Source organism: Electrophorus electricus, chromosome 6 (assembly GCF_041902795.1).
Source record: "Electrophorus electricus isolate QZ-2024a chromosome 6, ASM4190279v1, whole genome shotgun sequence".
Classification (NCBI taxonomy): domain Eukaryota; kingdom Metazoa; phylum Chordata; class Actinopteri; order Gymnotiformes; family Gymnotidae; genus Electrophorus; species Electrophorus electricus.
Genome location: NC_137502.1, coordinates 29,880,220 through 29,907,721, shown reverse-complemented (window position 1 = coordinate 29,907,721; position 27,502 = coordinate 29,880,220). Strand labels below are relative to the sequence as shown.

General features: G+C 42.2%; 2 protein-coding genes and 1 long non-coding RNA gene across 4 annotated transcripts; 2 read left to right on the top strand and 1 right to left on the bottom strand.

The window, feature by feature from the left end:
- Window positions 1-1,310: 1,310 nt before the first annotated feature.
- Window positions 1,311-11,328, bottom strand: mbpa (myelin basic protein a). Of its 2 annotated transcripts, XM_027019538.3 has the most exons (6): window positions 11,053-11,326; window positions 9,968-10,072; window positions 8,661-8,687; window positions 7,682-7,702; window positions 5,128-5,217; window positions 1,311-2,967 (listed from the first exon to the last, which is right to left on the bottom strand). In XM_027019538.3, the coding sequence occupies exons 1-6, from the start codon at window positions 11,170-11,172 to the stop codon at window positions 2,917-2,919; spliced, it is 414 nt and encodes a 137-aa protein (XP_026875339.1). In that variant the 5' UTR covers window positions 11,173-11,326; the 3' UTR covers window positions 1,311-2,916. The 2 variants fall into 2 exon arrangements, with proteins under 2 accessions (XP_026875339.1, XP_026875341.1); XM_027019540.3 differs by lacking the exon at window positions 7,682-7,702 and having other exon boundaries at window positions 11,053-11,328.
- Window positions 11,329-12,511: 1,183 nt separating this feature from the next.
- Window positions 12,512-16,479, top strand: LOC118241131 (uncharacterized). Its single transcript, XR_004775857.2, has 2 exons — window positions 12,512-12,977; window positions 15,052-16,479. It is a non-coding gene; the product is annotated as an uncharacterized LOC118241131 (long non-coding RNA).
- Window positions 16,480-21,605: 5,126 nt separating this feature from the next.
- Window positions 21,606-24,134, top strand: galr1a (galanin receptor 1a). The gene is made up of 3 exons (XM_027019573.3): window positions 21,606-22,525; window positions 22,644-22,709; window positions 22,961-24,134. The coding sequence occupies exons 1-3, from the start codon at window positions 21,866-21,868 to the stop codon at window positions 23,276-23,278; spliced, it is 1,044 nt and encodes a 347-aa protein (XP_026875374.1). The 5' UTR covers window positions 21,606-21,865; the 3' UTR covers window positions 23,279-24,134.
- Window positions 24,135-27,502: the final 3,368 nt, after the last annotated feature.

Sequence of the window (27,502 nt, the reverse complement as noted above, 5' to 3'; positions counted from 1 at the left end):
AGTGAACCCAGCTGGGAGATGGCTCAACTTTTATTTTGTAAATCTGAAACTTTACACTTCTGGTGGCAGGGTATGAGCTTGTGCATAAGGGCGTTCTTGTTTCATGTACACTGAAAGAGATGCCACTCAAACAAATGGCATATAGATGATCCTTATATGCTCAGTGCACCACGTCTCAAGACAATCACTGACTTGAGTCACGCTGTGAAAAGTAAATCCTATTCTATAGCACTTCTATGAGTAAACCAGATTCTTGAAAAAAAGTCCATTGCTGCTACTCTGAAAGATCACAAGAGGGCGCTCACGCTTCATAATCTTACCCATAATCTTCTGTTTTGGTTCGTACGACGTTACGTGTGCTCTTTATGGATCCTGCGTGCGTGTCCCTACACGTGCCGTGTCTTCGATAAAGAGAGGAACTCAACAGTCAAAGTCGTGGGGCGTTTGGTGGGCGTGACAGTATGTGCAAAGCATAGTCCCCGCATGTCTCACAGTAGCTGCAGGTCTTCTATTGGACACCACGGTGCGTCTCGTCTTTGAAAGAATGGAGAATAGGATTCAGAGGGCTTGTGTTATTAAAAAAATATCCAAAAGAAATATGGCCTTTTGTTTACAGATCAGAGGAAGGATACCTTTTTAGGTCACTGTGCAGATATCTACAAAACATTTCTGATGTCACATTATAGTTGGCATATTTTGCAAAACCACGAATAACTGTTGTAGTACCTTTTTAAACCACACACACACACACACACACACACACACACACACACACACACACACACACACACACACACACACACAAATAAATAAATATATATATATATATATATATATATATATATATATATATATATATATATATATATAAAACAAATATTCCTCAGGCCAGGTATATACGAATCTATTCAGATACTCAGTCAATATTTTGAAAATCAACAAATGTTTCCCCTGCGATATTAAAATACTTAGATTTGAAATCATTAAAAATACTTTTCAGACCGTCAGTCGTAATTACAAGTGAATAGAAACATCCAACAGTTAAAAATCAAGGCAAAATTTTAATAAATGCCTTTACATTCGACATGTTGACTTAAAGAAACAGCTCAGATGTTCCTTTATAAGATGAAAGGCTCTTTTGGGATTAAATTCAGTTACTCAATTCTAGAGGAGCCTCTCTGTATGCGCAAGATTCAAATTCAAATTCAAATTATCTTCATTCAAGCTTCATGTTGTGCTCATTGGCTGGTACATGGATTCCTTTTAAACGCCATGAATATTTAATAACAGACACGCTTAACGTAGATAAATACATTTAGGAGTCTTTATTTGTTGTTACTTATTGTGTGATCGTTAAAAGTATTACACATTGTAAACTGGAAACTTTGCCACTAAAATATTCTCCGCCGTATAAATCTTTAGCACCATTTGGGATATATCCAGCCCTGAAGGGGAGTTTAACTGGCGTTTATTGTGTATTCAGCACTCAATCAGGAACAGCACACACATAATTGGTCTACAAGACACAAAACAATACACAGTATCAGGACACATTATAAACAATAGCTTATACATCACATGGGCTAAGTGAAGTCTGCGTCTCTCTTCCATGCTTCCCTTACGTCGGCTTTCTCCGACCCATTTTCTACTTTCTGTCCCCATCCCACACTTTCGCTCCCAGCGTCAAACCCCGCCGTTTCAGATGTCCACCTCTCTCCTCTTTGGAATATATTATACACTCATAATTAATCAAGAATAAATACTTTTTTTCCCAGTAAATATATGAAGCATTTACAATATAGCATTTTTGCATACTTCTTCTAAGACATTAAAATAAATGGTCATGGTTAGCATTTTACTCCATCAGTGCAATCTAAGGGCAATCATTCTCAATCCGAACTTAAAAGACTTCAACTTTAGTATTTATTGTAACTGTAAATTTAATTCCCCCCTGTTTAATAATCAAATAATATTTCAAAAATGATATCACATTATCAATATACAATACTGACTGTTAAAGTAGATAATAACCTTCAAAAGTAGCTAAAAAAAACCACTCAACATCTTATATGCACACGTCGACATAGAAGAAACAAACTGTACATATCACAACACTTTACAACTATGAAGAACACGCAGATTTCCACAAATACGCTGCACATGAAAACACTATGCTCTGGGGAAGGTTCCTCACTGTGTTACACAGATTAGAGATCACTGCACAGACACTGAGTAACACGTCGAAGGCAAATACACTTCAAATATGATAACAGAGAAATAAAAGGCCAAGAATGGAAACGGTGAAAGCAAGCTTTGATGAAACAGAGTGCTGACTGCAAGATTTGATGCCTTAAAAGATACAGCTCAACATTTCAGGGATGAAACTACTCTAGACACCATGGGACAGAAGTGCCAATGACAGAGTGCCGTCGCAGACAACAGCAACGCATTACGGTCAGGATCAAATCAAGTATGGGATGGCCATCTTAGCTGCTGCTAGAGTCAGACCGAGCGTAAGAGATTCAATTTTTAGGCAATAATTTATGCTGCTCTGGCACACTCTGCTGAGGTTTTTTTTCCTAATCATTCAAAAGCATATGTGTTCAATGAGTAGGAGAAACAGTGAAAGACAATGAGAAAGAAGTCTAACAAGATCTGAATAACCGTCTAACGTCTCAAAAGCACTTTGGCATGCGCGGTGTTTCTCGCGGTCCCCTTGGAACCCTGCAGGCGTCTAATTTCAGATACCAGGATTGCATCTCTGTCTAACGGGCGGAGGTGGCCGGTGTTAGTCGGTTAAACTCAGTGACATGTGAGTGTGTGGGGCGGGCGCACTCGGCTTCGGCGCTCCCCGTCTCCTCCTCATCCTTCTCTCCTCGCTCCTCCACCCGGCTCTCTCTCGCGTCGGAGGTGGGCTCAGAAGATGGTGCTCCAGCGTTTGGGGGGAGAGCGAGATCTGCTTTCTCCCTGCGAGCAGAAAAGGGCACAGGTGGAGAGACTGTTACCGTGCCTCTCCGTAGAGCGGCCTCCTCGTGAAGTGCGTGGACTATGGCGCGGACAGAAAAGTACATGACGCACGATGCGTCCTGGATCATAAACGCCTTCTTTTAGCTGCAGGCATCGCAAACTCGAGTGAAGAAAAGAGGAAATTACACGGCATTACTTTGATCATTCTTCTTGAGTGATATGTGTGAGGTTCATTGGGGCTATCACTGTGCGGTCGTATGACATGCGACAAGGGAATAGCCACAGATTGTCCTGTTAGTGGGAGGAAATGAATTAGACATTGAGGTAGATCTAGACGTTATCCAAATCTGAATGTCATGATCCAGCTATTTTGCTGGATTTCCAAACTGAAAGAGAGGCATGGATTTATGAGAAGAGATATATCTGACATATTGCACATGGTTTGAGTCATAAGGAATATCTACATTTGTATACATATGATCCAGTTCAAACTACCTAGAGACATCCGACAAAAACTGATTTCATTATGTTGCCGATCTAAAGGGGCATGAATATGAGTATGAACATGAATATGATGGTCTGTAAGCAAGAAGATGTGACTGAATCTAGTAATTCACATGCTTAAGTTTGAGACTTGATGGTGGAATGTTGAAAATTCATTGCTTTCATCAGTGACACATAGCAAATCAAACACATCTTTCAATCACTTGTCTGTGGTGATGTAAGTAGAACATTGCTTTGCAGCTTTTCCTGGTCTTTTACGCATGATAAAAATCTATTTCCTATTACCCAGTACAGCTCTCATAGAAGCATTGTAACAAATCTCATTACTTCCATCATGCTGAAACCATTTTGTGACATTCAGGCAAAAATGTTTTTAAAAGTTGACTCAGTTAAGCTCACTCTTTTGGGAGGATGATTCACATTTTAGGACTTTGCAAAGGTTAATTCCTAGATGTCCATAAACAGGTTATATTGTGATTGGTCAACTTGAATCTCAAAATTTGCAGTGTTGCTATGGTAGCCTATAATCGATTAACTTTAGCTCATTTGAAGGGTGCTATTTACAGTAATTTCACAGTGTAGCTTTACAGAAGCACCAAGGCCAAAGACCCAGAAGCACGGCACATTTTAAGACCCAGAAGCACGGCACATTTTAGGACCCAGAAGCACGGCACATTTTAGGACCCAGAAGCACGGCACTGTTGTCCTCTGGTTCACGCCAGTGCAATAGAGCTCTTCGATCCTTTGAACCCTGTTAGGAGATTCATGCATTGGACAACTGGTTACACTCATGGCTTACTTTCTTAGAACATTTAGAAGAAAACACCTGGTAGGTGTACAAATACAGACTATCATCTGTTTCAGCAGTGCTCAAGTTCTTTAGCTCAGGGCAGGGTCTTACCCCGCAGCTGCTGTCCGCCAGATGTTTTTGGGTTGCCTCCCCACCTTCAACCCACAAATCTGTCCCCGATACCCTCACACGAGGACAGCACCAAATCCCAGGCCCCTGCCATATCTGTGCTGAGTGCTATGTTGAAAATAATGTCCAGTCACGACTGGTCCTGCGGTCAGAAACTAGTGAGGGATGAATGGGGTAGAGGGTGGCTGCTACCATTGTCTCTATATGCACCTCCAGGACAGGTGTACCTATTAGAGTGCCCAGAGAGTCTAGGTGAAAGCATCAGGGTTATGAACAATTGGGATTACGATGAATGAAATTCTGCATTATATGAGGACAGACTCATTTTTATGTCAACTGAGGAAATCATTTTTTCCCTTTTTTTTTTTTTTGCAGAGCAGGTGCCCCAGTGGGTAGTGGAGGATTTAGATAAGAGATAAGTAATGAAAATGTGAAGATAGGGCACGATAACGAAACAACTGTGACGCACAAGTCACTCCAGAGAGAGAGAGAGAGAAGAGATGACCTGATGAATGATGAATATGAGAGAGCAGGGTCACTGCAGGTGAGTGAGAGAACAGGAGTGATCGGAGGTCAGCACAAAACGCACAGGCTGCACCAGCAGACTCAGGCTCAGGCGTGACGCAGGGTGGACATTTCAAACATATCCAGCCACTAGGATTCGTTCAGTGTTTCAGGGGTTTTATCCTCTCGTTCAGGTGTTTTTTTAAGTCAGCTAAAGTGCCGCTGTAGCTCACCAGGCTGAAGATTCTGGAGAGTGTGTTCTGGTCCCTACGCCGTCTGTGCGGGGATCTGATGCTCTCTGAGCCACGAGGTGATGATGAAGCCTACAAAAATATCCTACATCAACACATTAAGAGCAACAAAAGGGCCAGCAATTCTGCCTGGCCTTCACTGAGGTGTGGGAACCGGTTATGTCACAAGCGTTATTCTGTAACAAAATAAGGTTCGGCAGAATATTCCACATGGCTATGAATAGTAGGTCACACCATGACTTTGCACAACTGGTCTGTATGAATTGGATGAACAACACATTCCACAATAGGAAATTCTGTGATTTTCCATAACTTTTTATAGGCTTTAAAACTTTCTACAACAAAATGTCACGTTGTAACTGTCAAAATGTCTTTATAGGCATTTATGGGCAATTAATGGGCATTAAACGTATTGAAAATGTATATATGAAAATTTAAGTGTAAAATACATTATGAGATGTATTGGTAGGGCATTTATTGTCATTGTTATGGCTGGTTGTAGATGACTATAAAAGCACAACAAGACTTCATTAGTGGCTCTTTCGTTGTACAGTAAAACATTTCAATAACATGCTAAAAGCTAATAGACAGCATTAAGGGATCAAACTACAGTCCCGTCCCTAATTAACCAGAGGAGGAAAAGTGATACTCATGAATCCAGACATGGAGCTTATTAATATGCATGCAAAATAAATCCCACCAAACAGGACTGAGTTACAGAAATCAAAAGCATGGCAGATTAGAAACCAGCACAGCAGAATGTCTGCTGAGCCATCACCTGATGTCACCTAACACTTCTGTTTATCGAAGGAAAGCTGTTGATTTGCAAAAACTGTTTCTGCATAGATTTCTCCTGCGTGGTAAATGATTCCAGGCTGCTTTATGATCAATGAAAGAGTAATGAGAAATGCATATCCTTATGAAATAACTTTAATCTTGTTGTTATCTATATAGCTTGGTACACTGTCTCTTACTGCCATGCTCCTGCTTTCATTTGGCTACATAAACCTCTAAAGAAGACTGTAGACCTAGATGGTGCAAGATTATGACAGAAGGGGGCGCAGGTGAGCGAAGGACTCAGAGTCAGGGACACGCACTGGTGAGTGAAAGACTCAGAGTCAGGGACACGCACTGGTGAGTGAAGGACTCAGAGTCAGGGACACGCACTGGTGAGTGAAAGACTCAGAGTCAGGGACACGCACTGGTAAGTGAAGGACTCAGAGTCAGGGACACGCACTGGTGAGTGAAAGACTCAGAGTCAGGGACACGCACTGGTGAGTGAAGGACTCAGAGTCAGGGACACGCACTGGTGAGTGAAGGACTCAGAGTCAGGGACACACGCTGGTGAGTGAAGGACTCAGAGTCAGGGACACGCGCTGGTGAGTGAAGGACTCAGAGTCATGGACACGCACTGGTGAGTGAAGGACTCAGAGTCATGGACACGCACTGGTGAGTGAAGGACTCAGAGTCAGGGACACGCACTGGTGAGTGAAGGACTCAGAGTCAGGGACACGCGCTGGTGAGTGAAGGACTCAGAGTCAAGGACACGCGCTGGTGAGTGAAGGACTCAGAGACAGACGCATGGACACGCACTGGTGAGTGAAAGACTCAGAGTCAGGGACACGCGCTGGTGAGTGAAGGACTCAGAGACAGACGCACGGACATGCACTGGTGAGGAGAGAGATAGGATGAGGAGTGGGGTGGTTTAATCAGACAGTGAGCTCTATGTCCCTGGAGGAGAAAGCTGCTTTACCGGCCTGGGGACAGAAAAGGCCGCGCTGTCTCAACGTCACGCAGAAGCACAGAGTCGCTCTGGATCAAAGTGTCAGAAGACAAATTCGGTTCAATTCAAACACAGCATATGGTTATCAAGGACACTTTGGCTCATCCTGTAACTGAACTTCGGTCGACAGTGTCAAACTAACACCACCAGCACATAAAGTCTTGCTGTAATGTTCCACACTGGTGTCAGGTCAGCCCCTCAGCAGGTATGTTTGCTGCATTATGAGACACTGCAGGGTTATGCCAGATGTTTTACGGTTAAGCGTTATGCAGCCATCTGACAACACTGATCAAAAAGATCACTTCTTTCACTACAGATAACGACTTTTTCCCTCCTTGGGAATTTGGAAACGAGTATTAGTATAGTACAGAAATGTCTACAAAAGTTTTGTTGCTGCTTGACAAATCGACCCAGATATCAGAATGACAATTTACATTGCACCGGTGTCTGGATGCTGGTAAGGACTGAACATAACATATGACAGGTATTTCTTTGGTAAAGGTGAAAGAATCTTCATGAGTGAATAAGCTCAACCTAGTAAAGAGGCCTGAAAATGATCTTATGTGTCCAGTTGACGAGCGCTCCAGAGGGATGTGGACAGGACAGTATTCCTGCAATTGCTAATCAGTTACACAGGGTAGAGAGAGTGTTAAGGAGGAGGACAAATCTAGTAGAACAGAGGAGAGTGTCTCCCAAAGGCATGCCAAAGGTAACGAACGCAAACACGGCTCGAGTCAAACACGTGTGACGTACCAGACCCAAGAGATCCCTCCACTGCACATGGAGAAAGAAAGAAAGAAAGAAAGAATATATGGTGAGATATGGTGATTAAGATTCAGCATAGTGAGGGGGAAAAACACCCCTTTCTGAGTAGAATGCTGTCTGCCATGTCAACAGGATCTCACTATTGCATATTCATTGGAAGGCGAATTCCAAGCACCCTCAGGTGTTCTTTTTATGAAAGTTGATGGGTGAGCCGTGAAGATGTGGGCTTTTACATGATAACGGAGATGAAAACTCTCCTTAGGCACTTTTAACTGTCCTACATGGCCAATACACATAAAGGCTGACTGGGTATTGAAAAAAGATACTGCAGAGGCAAAAATGAATCTCAGACTGCAAAAAGAACTGAATAATATGAATAAGCACCTTTACATATTTAATATATTCTTATATCACTGGCATTTAGTTTACGCAATACACAATTTAGTTTACACCATAATTTACTGCAATTCTGGTCAGAAATAGCCTCTCTTTTCAAGATCGCAGTAATATAGAATTCCGGGTCAAAAACTGGGTTCAAACATAAAATATGCAGTTTAGTAGTTTAGTAATATGTAGACTAGTAAAACATGTTGACTGTTACTGTCTGTGCCTTAGGCATAACGTACGTGTGTGTGTGTGTGTGCGCGCGCGCGCGCGCGTGTGTGTGTGTGTGTGTGTGTGTGTGTTTGTGTGTGTGTGTGTGTGTGTGTGTGTTTAGAATGATTCATTCTAAAGCAGGGGTTCTAAGTCTTCACACCATGTGAGACCTGGGTTAGTGCGTCAGTGTAGATGAAATTGTGTACAATAAATATTAGTGGTAAATTGAGATTTATATTTCTAACTTGTGGTCTTTGTTTATAAATGTTGTATGTAAGTACTGAGGAACATTTTCAAGCATGTGGCATATACAAACATATAAACATATTTCCAACATAACAAAACAATGGTGACTGAAATAGAGACTCACCCTTGACTTGGGACGAGGAGGGGACACCTGTGGGTGGTAAAGACAAATCTGTAAAATCTTACGTTTAATCACTGGTCATAAAACAGGTTGTTTATCCAGACATGTAACACGCTTTCAGTAGTGAATGCAATCCAGGCGAGCCACACTGGAGAAGAGCTTGACCCCATTTATTTGAAAATGGCGGGAGAATACTGGCTGCTGCCTTCTCTTTTTTCATTCCTGCGGAATATGTAAATTTAGCTGCTCATGTATCTTTCTAACGAGCAATTCATCGAAGTTAAAACGCCGGCTGCAATTACGGTTTCCGGGCAAGCCTTGTCTCAAGCCATACAGAAGTAATGAGGGGAAACAGTTCTAGGTTTCTAACTCCAGGTCTTCTCCAATCATTTGTTTCTGCAGAACTAATATTTGATTCGTAGTTCAATTATTTAAACGCAGAACGTGCCTTGTTTTTATACAATCCATTATACCCTGACTGAACTGTCTACAAAACGTGCAAGAAGTTTTAAATAGCGATGCCCTGTCACTGGCTATTCCACTGCAGTGCCAGTTTAATAAACTCCATTTTATATCCAAAGTTACAAGGGTGATTTATCAAGGTGCAAACACTCAGATCCCCACCACACCCCCTAAAATCCATTATGTAAAGCATTTGCATAGCGAAGAGGAAAGCTCATAAGTAGTCTGTGTAGCCCTTTATATTGCCTGATGGACGAACAAGCTGGGCTTGTTGTGCACATATAAACGTGGACTGACTGTCTAACATGACAGCAGCTTTGAACTGCGAGGCTGCATGGCTGACACGCTCAGTCATGCAGGATTTCTCTTAGCAGCAGTGGGAGTTTCTGGATGTTGTTTGTCACAATTGCAGGATATCAGGTCTGGCGGCTGCTGCGTCTCCATGGAAGTACTAAAAATCTAAAGTTAATCAAATCGAATCAAAAGCACGGCAACTTCATCTTAACATCTAAATGAACAACCCTCAGGAAGAAGCGGCCTCAGTGTGTCCCGGTGTCATTTAGCGAAGGCTGCTCAGGTGTTCCTCGTTTTGCACCTGATACCTACCTGCAACATGCCTAATTAATGAGTCTGTGACATTTAACACATGGTGCAGTTCTTCATTTATTTCAATTTTCATTTAACATACAGGTTAGTATAGTATCTATATATAACATATAAAAGGATATATAAAATATAGAATTTTTCATTACCTGTTAATTAAGTGGTTCACTAACTAATTAACTGGTGTGGTCAGTTCAGTCCTGCAGTGTGTGTGTGTGTGTGTGTGTGTGTGTGTGTGTACTCACAAAGCTCCTGAAAAAGTGCAGCACAGGGTTCACATCACCACGGCGTCGGGTAGAGGAGTGCAGAGGTCTCTGGGGTGAAGAGGAGAGGTGACCTCTCAACGAACCCTAAAAACAACCAAACATTTTTCACAAGAGCCAGGAAACTGAACATCTGAGCAATGATCTGTATGCTGCTGTTTTTGTTTTTGTTTTTGCTGAAACTGGGGGCTTATTATCAAATTAGTGTATTTTCATTAGATAAAAGAATAAAAGAACACAGAATAACATGGTGTAAAAATAAAGAAAAAAGACAAACAAAAAGCACTGACCCAAACGGAATATTGCCATAGCTACCAAAGATGCAGCTCCGATATTGTTTCCACAGCAACCTAAGCTTTTCAAAATATATTTTTACAATTGCAAATTACAATATGTAATACGTGATCTAAAAATCACGTGGAGCCAGTGACAGGATTTAAGAATAAATAACAAAGCCTGTGCAATCCTAATTTGAACAGAACCATCCCTTCCACAGCACATCAGAAAGGAATTGCACAGTGTAATATGAAAAATGAGACCCCCCCCAAAAAAAAGCATACTTCTGTCACTTTGAACCTGCATGGACATGTTAAATATTTTGGACATGTTAAATCTACATTGTCAAATGTTGGGATATTAATGCATATTTACTACAACATGGTTATTGCAAGAGGCGTTTTCAGTATTCCCACTGATACCAGCAAAGACTACATGCATTTACCTCAGCATCAGCCATTCTTATTAACAGTTAATTAAATGCAAAGGCTGTCATTGCTGTGCTTTATACAACACTGGAAATGACCCAAAGTCTCCTCTGCCTTCATTCTTGAAAATGATTGGACCTCAGGCTTTGGCTTCTGCAGCTCCACCAGGTGAGCAGGAGCAGTACTTGGAACTATGCACAGTCTCTTTACCAGAAGCAGAAAACCAGCCAAAAACTGTCCCACTCTTATGTAACCTTCCGCTGCTGGACGTTTTATAAAGAAAAGCAACTGACAAGCACATATTTAGTCATGGTCCGTAACATCCAGTCAAACTCATGCAGTCACGCAACCATCATTCCTTACCTTGCCCCTTTTCTTCTTATCCCCTCCGAAGAACTTGCTGATCTGATCCAGGAGCCCTGGGGACCTCTTCCTGCGTCCCAGCCCAAAGGGGCTCTGTCCAGAGGTGCTCGCGGTGGCCATTCTCGGTGTCAGTCTTCTGAGCCCGGGTCAATGGTATGGATGGCACGCCGGTGTCCTTCTCAACAAGATCTGATCTCTGCTCTGAGGGCACCCTTGCCTAGCTCGTGGATGGTCTTCTGCACCTCGGGGGAAGATGGGCTGGCCTTTGGAAGGTGTGGTCCCCTCAACGCCATCCCGAGAGATGAGGTGGGTCCGTAATAGCGTCAGTAGGCCTGGGCCAGTGCCAGGCATTCTTTGGGGCCCCGTGTACCCTTGGAGTCAGTCACTGCCCTGCTCGCTGATGAAGGGCATGCTATTGTTCTTGTCCACATCTGCCTCACTATGGCCTGGGCACAACAAGGCCTGCCTATGAGAGGGCCGCAGCCCAATGCAAAACAGCTCTCAGCACAGTCAAACTATTGTCCCAGTGATTCGCATCCTTTAGATAAATAGTTTATGTTGAAATATGACGCGTATGGGCCCTATGTGATTTTTGACGTGGAGTCGTTTGATGTGGAGACAGATTTCAAAGGTGAAAAGAGCAATCGTTTGGCAACTAAGGTGATCATCTTCCACCCTGACTGATTTGGTCTTAAAATGTAAAACTATATTAAGGAAGTAATTAAGCACTGCACTGGATTTTTTTGCAGGTTTCTGATTATGAGTTTCATCAAGATGTTACATTAGCATGTTGTTAAGACATTTACTAAAAGTTGTGCTACTAAGGCACACTGGCATATTAATATTTTTAAACAATTAGCCATTTGTTTGTTGGGACTTTTGCTATCTAACAAAGGCCACTATAGTTCAAACACTGCAGCCAGACAAAAAGAAATATCTTATATGCCAAGGATTCCATTTCTCATCCCTACTAATTCCGAATTTTACTTTGATTTTTAAGTATAACAATGTCTGCCAACCTCGTTCCTCTTTTCAAGCTACCAAGAAGAAAAGGTCTGTTTAAATAAGTGTGTTTTAATGTGTATGTAAATGGGTTATTAGGTATGAGATTTAAAAGGAGATTTTGAGCATTTCAAACACAAAAAAAGGTTTGAGCCAAGCAAAGGTGAATATTTAAGTAGTGCTTCCACAGAATCAGAAACACCAATGGCAGTAGGCAGTCATGTTGGTCGCAGACTGTTAAACTGAAGTGATGCATTTGTACATGGTTGAACTAAGGTGATATAGCTGTACGTGGAAGTAGGTATCATTCGCTTTAATGACTGTTTTGCTGTAAACGCAGTGGATCGAGTGATGGCGCAAGCAGATGTATACGATCCGGGTCGTTGCAGCGAGGCTGAACCAAGCTCTCATTTACACAGATACCTGCCATGCACGCGACGGATACATCGCTCTTCCATTATTCAAAACCATGCGGCCAAACCTTCCTCGCGCTCATTTTATAGTCCTCTCCACGGCTCTATAAATGGACCACGACGTGCTGTTTGCCCCGTCCTGTCATGCCTACAGAAGCTCATCTGTTGACCAAATAGCTCACTATCTCGAAACCTCCCACGGAGCCGTGAGAGATAAGGAGCGGGAATGCCTGGAGTAGGCGGCCTGCAGCGCGAGTGCGCGAGTGCGCGAGTGCGGCGAAGGCGGCGGCCTTTGTCACCCGCCGAGGGGTGAAAGGGACGGGAGAGGAAACAATACAGGCCATGGAGCTGTGGGACACAAGCATGGCAAACACGGCGAGTTGGCCCGAAACCACGAGAAGCATGTGGACCGAGACCGTGCCGCCTACGGGAGCAGCTGAAAATGCTCGCACAAGGCAGCGCTGGAGAAACGTCTCCTCATTAGAAGACTGCGGCGGAGTGTAGAATGCGGTAAGGATAACATGAAGCGCTTCTGTACTTGTGTCCCCTGTGCTCTGTGTTTCTGAGGAGGTGGTTCACTCGAACGCCAAACTTTGCTGCCAACCATATAAGTACCGAACTATTGGTGTCATTTAATGCACGGTTTAATCATTGTGGGAGGGAGCCTTTACTATAACATACCACTTTGCAACAAACCACCCACTTCTGGTATGTTGGTTCAAAAAAAGGACAAAAGGTACAGGTCATAGGTGTGAAAAAGATGTCGAATGAAAGGACTCCTGCAATTGCATATCACTGCGTGAACATTCCTCTGAAATCACAATGCAGATCTCCAAGGCTAAACAAGACGCAACGATAGTGTTGCCACATAAAACAAATAGTGGCATTATACTTATGTCCAGCACAGAAAGTGGCTGCCAAGTGTTGATGGCATCACTGGCAGGCTCTCACAGGGGAATTAGCATCGCCTTGTTTACCAGCCCACACGAACAACAGGGTCAGGTCTCTTGCACACTGAGATCAGACACCACGACAGCAGAGAGGACTCACAGACACCCGGACTTGCTCGACTTACTGCATGCTGTTATTGATTGTCGCTTGACATCAGAAGCTGCTGTTTTTCAGAAACTGAGAAGGGTGTATGTGCTTACTGAATGGAAATGTTGAAAACCTGTGATGCCTTTGTCCAAACCCATGATGACAACTCTCTGTCTTATGCAATTCAACCTTTCATTTTGTCTGTGCTAGTATATGCCTTATAGTACATCAGGACTTTTGTCCTAATCCTATGCCTTTTCAGAAAAACACCATTTAATCTAAAATATTGTGAATATTGTTTTCCTGGTGGTGGTGTTATTTTAAAACACAAGACAGTTTAGAATCTACACAGGAGGTGTGACCTTAGTTTCCCTTCAGTTACATCATCCCGGTCTGTTGCCACAGTGTTGTCCTGCTCGCCCAATCAAAACCTGATGTACTACATACTACAGGAACCCAGGAGCTGTGCACAGTGTAACATATGTCAGAATAGAACCAGTTTGTCTACAGGATGTCTATAGGATACAGAGTGCTCCATGGACCACAGCCCTTGTCAAAGAAAGAAACCATGTGTCTGAATGTTGCCTAACTCCGCAGGCACAACGTGGTCACTGTGGTAACATTTATCCTGTTCTCTTTGTCACTCGGTGCTTCAAAGATCATCCCAGAAGACATTCATTTAATCCGACCGGATAGAATGTGTCTTGAGAAAAGATATGAAATGAAAGGTGATCTAGTTGAAAGTTGGGTGTTAATACTGCAACTGGAGACACTGAATGTGAAAAGGCACACCCATCCCACCCATTTGCAACAACAACATCATCAGGGAGGCAGAGGTTTGTACACTCCTATGGCCTTGAGCATCGACCCAGCGCTCCCATATGTTTACTTTCTGAATTCTAATTATGACTTACAAAACATGGCAAGACATCATGTTTAACATTGTAATGTAGGTTACTTGGGCACATTGATTTACCCTTTGTGGCCTAAAATGGCCTTCATAAGCGCTCATCCTGAATCTTTGGACTATGACTTGCTAGTGCACTAGAACATAATAGAACAAGCCAAACTGCAATGTGCTAAACCAATTTCTATTGGTCTGTCTGATATCTTCGGGGACCTGCGGGTCTTTCCTGGGCATTAATCAGATTTCACCCAGACAGCCAGATGCATAGCTGCAGAGAAGGTGCGTCTGGGCCTTCAAACATAAATCTATTTGATTAAATAAGAGCCAGGCCTGTTTGAACTCCATACACTTTCCTCTAACATTAACTCTTTGGGTAATGGTATTACATGAGACAATATGAGACATGTTGGTATTGTGCAGGGAGACTATTTGTCCAGGAAAACACTGGGAGGCTGGTGGCCTATTCATAATTTCAAATTATGGCAGGCTGGTGTAAGTTAGCTAGACACAGACACCCAAGTGTAAGAATAGATGAAAAACTTCAGCATAATATTGACTCTCTTTCTCTCTCTCTCTCTCTCTCTCTCTCTCTCTCTCTCTCTGCTTTTCTCCCTTTCTGGCTCTCTCTGTCTATCACAGTCTCGTTACCTGGATCTCTCTCCATAAAGAGGTGTGGACCTTGAACTGAAGAGAATATGATTGCATGGACACCGGTGTCCGGTGCTACTCGCTGACTCCCTCTGCTGTCTGACTGAGGATCTGCAGCACAGGGCCTCTTGGTGGCTCTGGCGGGGACTCCATCCTCTCTTCACATAACCTTCCAATGGCCCATAATGCCCTGCTCTTAACAAGAGGCTATGTCAGAATTGCAGCTCAGAATACAGGAGCTGAGAAATGATCTCATCTCAAAAGAGCCGGTGAAAGGCCTGGCCATTTCACATTTATGCAATTTTTAATGAATGTGTTATTCATTTATGCAAAAAAAATGAAATGTACTACATAGACTTTATTCAGAGTTTGCTTGTTAGCTTTGTACCCATTTTTCATACAGATCATATAATATGCATTCACTCAAAATGCAGTATTGCTGATTGCATGTTCATCTTTCGTGGGAATAGGGCGTGAAGTTTAATAATCATTTACTTCAAGGCAAGAAATATATGACGACCACAGTGGGCGAAGCATCTATGCTGCAAGCCTTTTATAAGTGCTGCCTTGGAGCTCAGACATCAAGCTATTTGCAGAAAGAAAAAAAAAAAGAAAAAAAAGATTATCTAGGAGCATGTCACCTTGGGAGGATGCGCCATGCACAGACACTGTCCATGGTGCTGAAACAGGCACAAGCCTCAAAATACTCAGAAATATTATTAATTATTAATTCTAAGGAATGATTACAACCCAAAAGCAACCATTTTCCTCACATTTGAATAAGGCCTAGATTATAACGGGTCCTTGTATGAGTAATGACTTCTTAAACAGTTTAGATCCATTCTATGTGATTCACTTGACCCAGAAAAACATGATCAGCTCCTTCAGGATCTGTATTGCACACAACACACCAAACACGCATACATGTGTGTGTGTGTGTGTGTGTGTGTGTGTGTGTGTGAGAGAGAGAGAGAGAGAGTTTTGATCTCAGACAAGAGGCAACTGGTCACCATGGTAACATCAGTACATCAAGACTAACATCACTACCTTGCAGAGATCCAATACAAAAGGCTGAAGGACTCAATGGAGTAAAACAGGAGCTTAATAGCCATCGAATGTGCACATGGAAACCGGCATTCACTTATTAAAAAGATGTGCCAAATGAATCACTTGATGTGTTTTCATTGAGAAGCTTACATAATACTGCAGTTTGTTATTCAAGGTTTTTACAAAACAAAAGAAACAATGTGAGTAAAGATTCCAAAGGATTCCAAGTTACTTTTCCAGTTAGTTCTTGAATCCAACCATGGCTGGCTGTAATATTACAAAGGTTCTTGTAACAAGCTCTTTCTCTCTTTACAGTTGTGGGTCTCTTTCTGTTTCTACAGAAATATATTAAAACTTTACTCAAAAGCAAAAGCACTGCTGTGGTGATCCGTATCATTGGGGTGTAGATCTGGATCCTGACTGTGGAAGCATATGGGGGAGGGGATATATGAATATATGACTCTCATTTCAATCAAAATAGTTTAATAAACAATTAATAGTTTCATAAAATGTATTACATTATAGCTTCTTTTTGTAATATGCTTATTAAAATCCAGAACCAATGTAATAAATGACACGATGGAAAAAACAAACTGAAATAAATCACTAATGACTAATGACTGGCAATCTTCCGCTGGAGAGCAGGAGAGATTATCTAGGTACACATAATGGCAGGACAGACGTAGCACGTCGCAGCCCCAGCGGTTAGCCTCGAGCACCAGCGCACTGTTCCTGGAGCTCGACGCGGCTGCTGTGACCTTTATCGATGTTCTCAGCTCGTTTCTTGTTCATGAATCACAGGTGTTTTCATCACGCCCCCCCCCCATGCCCCTCCCCCGACCCCCGCATCATTCAAATGAAGACCTGCCCCCTAGCAGCCTGTTCCCTGCCGTGCCTGCAAGACGGGGCCCAGGAGTGCGGGGCCTTAGAGTGGTTTGCAGCTTTGAACCGGCCAAAAATAGAACTACAATTCCACTGCTGTGAAACCATGAAAGTTTTTTTTTTTCACCTCCTCCAGGCCTATTACAAAAGCACCACTGCTCCGTATGGTGACAGCCCCAATGTACAGGTATCTATCAAACACACTGTTACTTATACAATAGCGCTTATCCATTTTTTGCCCCATTTTTCTTAATGTTGCTGTTAAATTGCAATGCAGTTACCAAAGTCAGTTAAACCACACAGGAAATGTGCATTTGAATTTACTTAATGTAATTTACAAAGTAAAACTACAATATTATAAAGAAAAAAAGAAAAGAAAAAAAATCCCAATTTATGTTTTCTAGAAATATCTAGAAATGTTTATATACTGACCAGATGAATACCTTATAGTTTTTGGATGACCCAAAAATGACCCATTGCATATACCTGTGTGTGTGTGTGTGTGTGTGTCTGTGTGTGTGTGTGTGTGTGTGTGTGTGTGTGTGTGTGTGTGTGTGTATGCGCACACATTTCATGTGTTTGCTGTGGTATTATAAGTATGACAGTGTGTGTGTATCTAAAGCTGCACTGTTCTCAAGGCAAGCAGGTGTATCACACATTTCAACAATTAAAAAACAATTAAAGGTCAGCTCATGAGTTCTGAATGAGGGAAAACCAGCCTTAGCTACCTTCAACAAGTTTAATCCATGGCAGCAGACAAAAAGAAAACATTTCAGCATCAAGCCATTGTCAGTGTACAGGAGGATTGTGTATTTCAGAGGTACATAAAACAGATCACAGATATAGTAATTAATCACTCAAGTGTAGGGCACTGCCAATCAGCTCAGAAGAAATTATTCACAAGGGTGCCTTTAGACACAAGTCCACGGATTGTGTCTGCTGCTGTGGAACAAATGGATTGTAGAGAATCAGTCTTCGCTCCATTTTTCTCCTATAACTGTGTCCGAGCCTCCCTGACTGTTTGAATTATATGACACATATGTGAACAGCTAATGGTGGTATTTGTAGCAAAATTACATAATTTGTTTGATTTGACTCTTTCCTCTAGCATGCGGGGTTTGCAATGAAACAGTGATAATGAGGTTACGGTTGCAGAATGTGAGTGTTAATTCAAAGGTATTTATTTTAGATTATATTCAATTAAGTCCAACTTTGTTGTCATTTACCAGGATACAAAAAAAAAAAAAAAAGCCAATGGAATATAGTTAGCATCTAACTCGAAGTGCAAAATAACAAGTAGTATTATGTAGTGCAAAAGTCGATGGGGAAGAGTGACAGTAAAGTGTAAATGACATGCAAATGGTAAATGAGTCCAGAGACTTGGATTAAAATGTTCCAAGATAAAACAGGTGACCCAGGCCAGAGACTTGGACTAATATAATCCAAAAACAGACCAGTGACCATAAACGAGAACATAGACATAGAGATGGTCTCATGTAATGAATGTAATGCAATTCTTGATCTTCTGGGTGTTTGGCAAATTCTGTGCTTGCAGATTAGTGTACTGGCTGTTACCCCAGTGACTGCTGTGCACTGTAAGTGCATCTGTTAAAATGTCACAGTATGGTACCTCCTTTGCACATCCATCACTTTACTTAGTGTGGAGCACTGGTCAGCGTTGCCCTGTATGTTATCATTGGCCCTGTATTTCAGATTTATTGTTTACACTTATGTTTTCTTTTGTATTGCACCATGTGGAAACCAACATTATGTGGTTTCTCTGTATAACTGTATATAGCTGGAATGACAATACAAAGTGTCACAGCATGGCCCCGTCCTCCTGGACTCCTCCCTGTTTGAGTGACGTGTGTGTGTGTGTGTGTGTGTGTGTGTGTGTGTGTGTGTGTGTGTGTGTGTGTGTGTGTGTGTGTGTGTGTGTGTGTGTGTGTCGCCATCATCACACCCATAACTTGTTGATTGGTCATGTGTCACACCTGTACCTAGTTAGCGTAACTGGTAAACTGGAATGTTACGATGCTGTCACTGCACCTCTCTTTTGTCACTCAGGTTTGTTGGCTGATGCTCCAGTTTGCTCTCATGTCTGTGTTTCCTTCTGGCTCTTTCCTTTGAGCTGTGCTGCCATAGCTAGATCTGCCAGAATCCATCTTTACACATTATACTTCCCTCATTTTCGCACCTTTGTACCTGGACATGCCTAATAATCTATTCTCTCTTTCCGCCGAGGTACACCTACACCTGATGTCATGATGTTACTGAGCCTCAACCCGTCTCAGCCGCTATGGCTCCTCCCACCACCCCCTGATGTCTCCTGCTGTAGTCCACCACACCTCCACCCTAGCTAACTACTTCTCTGTTGCCCTTGATGGAAGTTCTCATATGTGATGGGTTTTGGACACACGCACACCATTGGCACCAGACTAGGACTTCTAGAAAACTGGAGTAGACATGAATCGCTTATTTTTTTCATTTTATTATTGTTTATTAATTTCACTATTTTTCTATTATTTATTACTTTCACCATTTATTCTGCTCCTTATTGTCTATATTGTTAATATTGTGGTGGCTGTTGCTGGCCAGAGGAGGATGGACCCCCCCCCCCCCTTTGAGTCTTGGTTCCTTTCAAGGTTTCTCATGCTCTAGAGAGTTTTTCCTTGGCAGTGTTACCCTTTACTTGCTCACTGGGGGCTTGGACTCAAACATTTGTAAAGCTGCTTTGTGGCACCATCTGTTGTAAAAAGCACCATATAAATAAATATGACTTTGACTTTGACTATTTTTATTCCTTGTTATTATGTGTATTATGTGTATAACATTGTGTATTATGTGCCGTGTTTTTTTGTTGTGCTTTGTCTGTGTTTGACCCCTTGTGTTCTACATGTTCTATTCATCACAAGTGTTTCCAGGTTTGCTGTTTGCTACATTGGTTAGATCTAGTGTGCTTTGTTTTTGTTCTTTTTGATTTGTTTTGGTTTTGTTTTGTTTTGTAAATAAATATATTTATCATAGAGACTTGCCTTGGCAACCCACTTCTTCATCACGTCTCATCATTACAAAAAGCCACTTGACTTGACTCTTGACTTGGTGGTCAGGTTATTGTCAGCACATCGCCAGGTGATGGACCTCTTCTCGTCATCATTCCTGATCAAGCCTATCACTGTGGTGTGATCTGCAAATTTGATTATGGCATTAAATCCACAAACAGGTACCCAGTTGTTTGGTAAAACAAGAAGGGGAAAAGCACACTGGTATTCAGTACAAGGGTGGAGGAGCTGTGGCTGTCAAGCTTAACAGACTGTGACCTGTTGGTAAGAAAGTCCAGAGTCCAATTACAAAGAACGGAGCTGATGCCCAGATCTGCGTGCTTGGAAATCAGTTTGGAACGGTTGACCTTGTTAAAGACAGAGCTGAAATCCATTAATAGTATGCTAACATAGGAGTTGCTCATTGTTCAGGTGGGCAGATGTGATGGCATTCAAGTAGACGTGTTGCAGTGGCAGGTGAACCGATAAGGGTCCAATGTAGATGGCAGGCAGGATTTCAGATGGGAAACCCTTCGTGAACACAACAGGACAGAAGCCATTAAGGGTAGAAGCACAAGAATGTTTTGAAACTGGCATAGCTGCCACTGTCTTTAAGCATGTGGGGACCACTGCTTGGTTTAGGCAAAGGTTGAAAATATCAGTGAGAACCCCAGCCATCTGTTCAACACAGGCTCTAAACACCAGGTCAGGGTTTCCATCAAAGCCGGGGGTCGGTTGCTGAGGGCGTAGTGCTGCTCGGTTTGTAGTCAGTCAGGGTTCAGATACCGTGTTACATGTGCTGAGGGTTATTAATTAGTGAGCGTGTCCTCAATCCTCATAACATGACCCCTTGCAGTTGCCTATAGAATTACAGATACTTTTGATAAACCTGAACAAAAAGACCTGTGGACTCTCCTTGCCATCTCATCTCACTTTTTCAATTGCAAAAGCTTGAGTTTGTGCTAAGCGGACCACTGTATGGGTGCACTGAGAGGTCTGCTTCGGAACACTGTCCTCCTGGGAGATTCAGTAAGGACCTAAACTCACTAATGATCTGGTAGGTTTACTAATGACCTAAGCTTAATATCTCCAGATCTTTAAAAGAAATATCAAATATGTCAAAATTTTAGATTTTGCTCATAAGAATTTCAAATGATGCCATTAATTATGTTCAATAGACTTTTTTTTTTCTTAAATATTTTTTCCTTACTCTGAGATTGGAGTTTTCTCACTTTTTTTCATATCTTGCTTTACCAGTGGCGATCATTCCGGACAGAAGTAGGATCTCCCATCAATTGTTTCACAGTGTTGCAAAATGCATAGCCAAGCCAGCAAGTTTTTTGTTGTGGTTGTTTTTGTTTTTTGTTTTTTCACAACAGATCGTAATTTTTTGCATTATCTGCTTTTGCATATAATTTGAGGCTATGGGTGGGTGTGCTGTCGAGCTGCGAGGCATTACTCTCTGTGACGTCCTCGTAGTAGAGCCGAGGCGATGATATTTGATTGCTCTCAGAACCAGTGTGCGCATGCCAAGAGTGCGTTCCAAAAAGCATCTCGCACACCATAGAGCAGAAACTGATTCATGAATGCGAGCAGTTGACGTTCCTTTTCTTATTTCTTTATTCAAATCAACCGCTGGACATACCGTGCGTCTTTTGTAATGCGCGTGCGTGAAAGCGCACGGGTTCCCGTTCAATCAAATAATTCCTGGATCTGCCACACGTGTTTTCGGTGGGAAAAGGCTTATTTGAGTCGCTGGCAAAACTTGAGCCTGTTTGGCCACGCAAAGCAACAGCAAAACATTTTTGCGCTTTTCTTTAGTTTGCTCAAGGAAAATGAATATACACAACAAAAGTGGCACAGATATGCCCGAAAGCCATACAGACCTGGAGGCGCCGAAAAAAATAATATTCGGCATCGGAACGGACAATCTTGTTACGCTTCTTATTTTTGGACTAATTTTCACTCTTGGCGTCCTGGGAAACTCGTTGGTCATCACCGTTCTGGCACGGCGCAGACCTGGCCAACAACGCAGCACCACCAACATTTTCATCCTCAACCTCAGCATCGCTGATCTCTTTTATCTTCTGTTTTGCATCCCCTTTCAGTCCACCGTGTATATGCTACCGACGTGGATCCTCGGAGAGTTCATCTGCAAGTTCATCCACTACTTTTTCACGGTGTCCATGTTGGTTAGTATCTTTACACTGTCGGCTATGTCCGTGGATCGATATATCGCCATTGTGCACTGCAGGAAGTCGTCTTCCATCAGGGTTGTGAGACACGCGCTGATTGGAGTGGTCGTTATATGGGTACTGTCTTTGGCCATGGCTGCACCGGTCGCCTACCACCAGAGCATCGTTGAAAGTAACGATAACAGTACATTTTGCTGGGAAGTGTGGCCCGATCACAATCGGAGAAAAATCTACGTGGTGTTCACGTTTATCTTTGGATACCTGCTACCTTTAATTCTGATCTCTTTTTGTTATGCAAAGGTGAGTCCTGAATGCGTTTAGAACTGTGTTGATGTCAGTTTGTGCATTTACAGATATCACTGTAAAACTTCTGAGTCAGGCGCTTTCATAAATTTCAATGTAATCAATATTTGTACAGGTACTGAATCACCTACACAAAAAGCTAAAGAATATATCAAAGAAGTCTGATGTATCCAAAAAGAAGGTAAGAAGGATGTGGGCATGAGTATAACCACACACAGTCATGCGTAGTTTACATCCCCCCTCTTAGTTTTTTAAGTCACTGCATCACATGAATCAATAGTGTTGAATGAGTGATCTTAGCATTATCTTAGCATTGAGCTTCAAATGGCTGGGTGTTTCACAAGCCATGCATTTCTCTGTCTCTGTGTGTGTGTGTGTGTGTGTGTGTGTGTGTGTGTGTGTGTGTGTGTGTGTGTGTGAACACGTCCTCAGACGGCGCAGACGGTTCTGGTGGTGGTGGTGGTCTTCTGCCTGTCCTGGTTGCCCCACCATGTGGTGCACCTGTGGGTGGAGTTTGGCTCCTTCCCCCTCACCCAGGCCTCCTTCCTCTTGCGGGTGGCCGCCCACTGCCTGGCCTACAGCAACTCATCTGTCAATCCCGTCATCTATGCCTTCCTGTCAGAGAACTTCCGGCAGGCTTACCGGCAGGTGTTCCGCTGCCAGGTGGGCAGCGAGTGCCCCGTGCGCGTTGCCCAGGAGATGAGGGACAAGGCGGAGGCAGTACTCTCCACCAACTGCACCACCGTCTGATTTCCCACAGCTGCCTACGTCGGCACGGGTCTGAGCACGCCCCCCTGCAACTCTGCATTAGTGAGGCTTTGCCCTGATGCAGCAGGGAAATGAGACTGGTGCAGACCCATGCAAAGTAGATGTAATAAAGGCCCTAGGAATTCCTCCTTGGCCCTACAGTCAAGCCTACAACCATTACATTTCCCCCAATAGCCTATAGCCTACTCCTGTGGATACCTGTGATTTACTCTGTGTGTGTGTGTGTGTGTGTGTGTGTATGATGCTGTGGCCAAACAGAGTGGAGAAATGTTATCTGTACTGTATTTAGCCACTAAGGACATTAGCTTGAATATTAGATAGCTTGATTTTACTCAGACATTGCACTAGATTAGTTTAGACGGACATTTTGACTAAGCTTGATGTGTATTTGAGTTGGTCTTTGCTGATTATGTGTATTGTTTAAAAAAGGGAATACAAAAATACATATATATATATATATATAGGATTCTTTAAAAAAGAAGTCAAACTTATTCAGAGCTTCAGTCACAACTGATGAAAGAATGTGCCCATTGATAGAGTGGTCATGTGTTTGTGTGCGTGTAGGTGTGAGCGTGTGTCTGAAATGTGTATATCTGGGTGTGTGTACACTTTCTTCTATACTCTTTGTGCCATATGCAAGTCTTAAAAAAAAATCTAATTTTTTTTTTTTTTTTGCAACTGGTGTCATTATTTAGATATCTGATTTGAATACTAGAGTGGAGTTTTGCTATTACACGTGAGTAACATTTAATTAACGTTGTTATATCATTATGCACAAAACAGAAGTAAAAAATAGTGCAATCCTTCAATCTTCATTAAACTGTATCTGCAAGAATGGATAAAAGTTGTGAATGCAGTACATATAAGAGTTTCCCAGAGCACACTGATTTTTGTTTGGTAACACTTTTTATGTGCTGTTGTGCACTATACTAAAGTTCATGTTTGTGGAGTGTGTAGAGATCCTGTCTTGAGATATCCTGCAACTCGTTGTCATGGATACGTGCGTGGAGTTGGATGGAAGCTTGGAGTTCAGAGCCCTGTGTTCTCAGGCTTTAGAGTGAACAGCAGCAGGACAGTTAAAATGTGTGTATGTGTGTGTGAGGGTGCGAGCAATGGGTCACTGTGTTCCCCTGAACATTCTACAAATCACGAGTGCATTGCAGGGCTTTTTACCATCAAAGTCAAGCCTCATTTTGAAACAAATGAATCATGCACATGTAGCCCTAAGGAAAACATGATTCAAAAATGGAAGAGATTTTTAACCCGGTTCGCTCTGTCAGTGCCAAAATGGTCACTATGGCATAGACCTTATAAAATTGTAATCCACACAACAAACCGCAAGTCCTCACAATTGCTCATATTTTTGGTTCACTTTTGTTAATATATACATTCATTTTTTTACAGTTAAAAATAAATTGTTTGTGTATTATAGTATTATAATAGACCTACACCATTCACACAATTTAATCCTAAAATGAACAAAGACAATAACCAATACATGAGTCTAAAATGTCAGTCTGAACGTAATTATCTGTGTTTTCTGCTCCAGTGGCTTGTTATTAGCACTTGATCCTCATTCGGTAGAGAATATGAACTTTCGTTTCATTAATATGCTCTGTCCATTAAGATAAATTACTTAAATTATTTTTCTTTGAACCAGAAATAGTAAGGGAAAAAAGTCACTAAGTAACTGAAGGCCCTAAATAGCCGTTTTTCCCCTCTTCTCTGATGGAGTATAATAGATTATGTAACTTCCCCGTGCTTTGAAAGGTAGCCCCAGGTCGCTCTCATCAGAAATGCAGGAGGCCTGTGATTACTGTGATGTCACGGCGAGCGTGAGTTACCTACTGATAACCACAGGGGTAGAAGCACCATTTTCAGGTGCACTTAAACACCGCTCCCCGTTGTCGCACCGAGAGTGCCGTGTCCTTGGCACCGGTCCAGGCCTGGCTAGCAGACCGTACAAACGAGACGAGATGATTTTTGGCTTTAAAAATCGCTTTATGCAATCCGGTGTGACAGGTCTGCGTGCACGTCAAGAACAAAACCAAACAATCAAGAACTCGTTGGATTTTGATGCGTTGCAGGGACAAACACACCGGTCCAAACAAGCAGGCAAACAGTGCAACTTTCACGCGGGATTTACAGATATTTATTGCGTAGGAAAAGCAAGGAATAAGACTTCCCGCGCCACAAGACACGTCGGTTAGCACAGTGTTCACTGTTGCCTGGTATTTAGTACACAGCACACTGATTGTAATCGAATGCCATCCAGCAAATGAAACACAAATGTCACTTTTTTTACAAGTACCATAAGAGCAGACAGATAAAACTTTTATATATATGTTTTTACAGAAATAATAGAAATGAGAAAGTATCTGTCTAATTATTTATTTATTTATTTGTGTGACCGCGATATACACTCTCTAACAGCAGAGGGCAGCCTTATACTAAATTAAAACCAAATACTTTTTGTATGTCACCATTATTTTATTTCAGTGTTCACTATTATTTTACCAGTTACTAATTACATAACACAGAACCTGGTCTGAGATTCCCTTGAATGAAATATATTGTTTGAAAAGCTTTTGAAAAGAAAAAAAATTATAGTATACAAAAACTCATGCCAGACTAATGTGTTACTCCTTACTCTGTGTGTTACTCCATACTCCGTGTGTTACTCCATACTCCATGCATTACTTCATACTCCGTGTGTTACTGCATACTCTGTTACTCCATACTCTGTGTTACTCCATACTCTGTGTTACCCCATACTCCATGTGTGAGTATGGAGAGTATGGAGTCCTTCTCTGTTACTCCATACTCTGTGTTACTTCATACTCCATGTGTTACTCCCTACTCTGTGTTACTCCATACTCTGTGTGTTATTCCATACTGTTACTCCATACTCTGTGTTACTTCATGCTCCATGTGTTACTCCCTACTCTGTGTGTTACTCCCTACTCTGTGTGTTACTCCATACTCTGTGTTACAGCCATGTAAATCAATAGCTCTCCAAGCTTACCTATACCTTGTGCATCTTTGCTGATACTAGCTGGAGTATCTGTCATTACACTGGTCCCCAACTGAGCCCTATATTTTCCTTTAGGGAGCCCTCCTGTTTTCATTACCACTGCCATAAATAATAAACACTAACACGATATGAATTGATTCCATGTGGGAGGGTGCTATTTTCATCCTGCAAGTTAAAAGTATAGATGCCCATCCAATCGTTCTCAGCATGAAGAGCTCTCACAACAAATAACAGCTTTTGCTGCTTGACTCCCTGCACATGTGGCTCTGGGACTGCAGGTCCAGTAATCTGTGGCAGCACTTAGATATCACACGATGTTATTGTCTAATGCTTATATTTCAATGTACAGTCAAATGAGGGTTCTGACTTTGAGTGTAGTGCAATTAATGTGTGAGGCACACAAGAGAAAGACAAGTTGCCTTCTATCTTCTGAGTCAATTATAAAACAAAACAAATGAAAAATCATTCCCATGAAGATATGCAGCAAATTGCTGAATGTCTAATCAAACATGAAATGTGTATGTGTGTGTGTGAGAGAGAGCGAGAGAGAGAGAGAGAGAGAGAGAGAGAGAGAGCGAGAGAGAGAGATTTTAGTGATCTGCCTTTACTCACAAAGAAAATGGTGTCACTTCTAAGATAAACATTTACATCAAAGGCCAGAATAGAACACACACACAGATGTCAGATGCTGGATGGCTGAGAAAGAAAGAATGTGTGTGTGTGTGTGTGTGTGTGTGTGTGTGTGTGTGTGTCTGTGTGTGTGTGTGTGTGTGCGTGCGTGCGTGCGTGGGTGTGTGTGCGTGTGTGTGTGTGGGCATGTGTGCGTGTGTGTGTGCGTGTGTGCGGTGTGTGTGTGTGTGTGTGTGTGTGTGTGTGTGTATAAGAGCAAGAGAGAGAGAGAATAGGAAGCCTTATTTCAGAGCTGACAGAGATATGGTCAGCTAATCTTAGGAAGGATAACATGCTCATGTATCCCTGAACAAACTTTGAAAGAAGTAAATTGTAAATATTGATTTCTGCAGTGTGCTGTCTGTCTCCCTTAGCTGTGATTATGCCCATCATCTCTTAAGACACTGACAAATTCAGAAAGTGTTGACTAAGGGGGATTTCTTCCACGAATCAATCAAGAGTACTTTATTCTCCCACTGTTGAATTACATCAGATAACAGTAG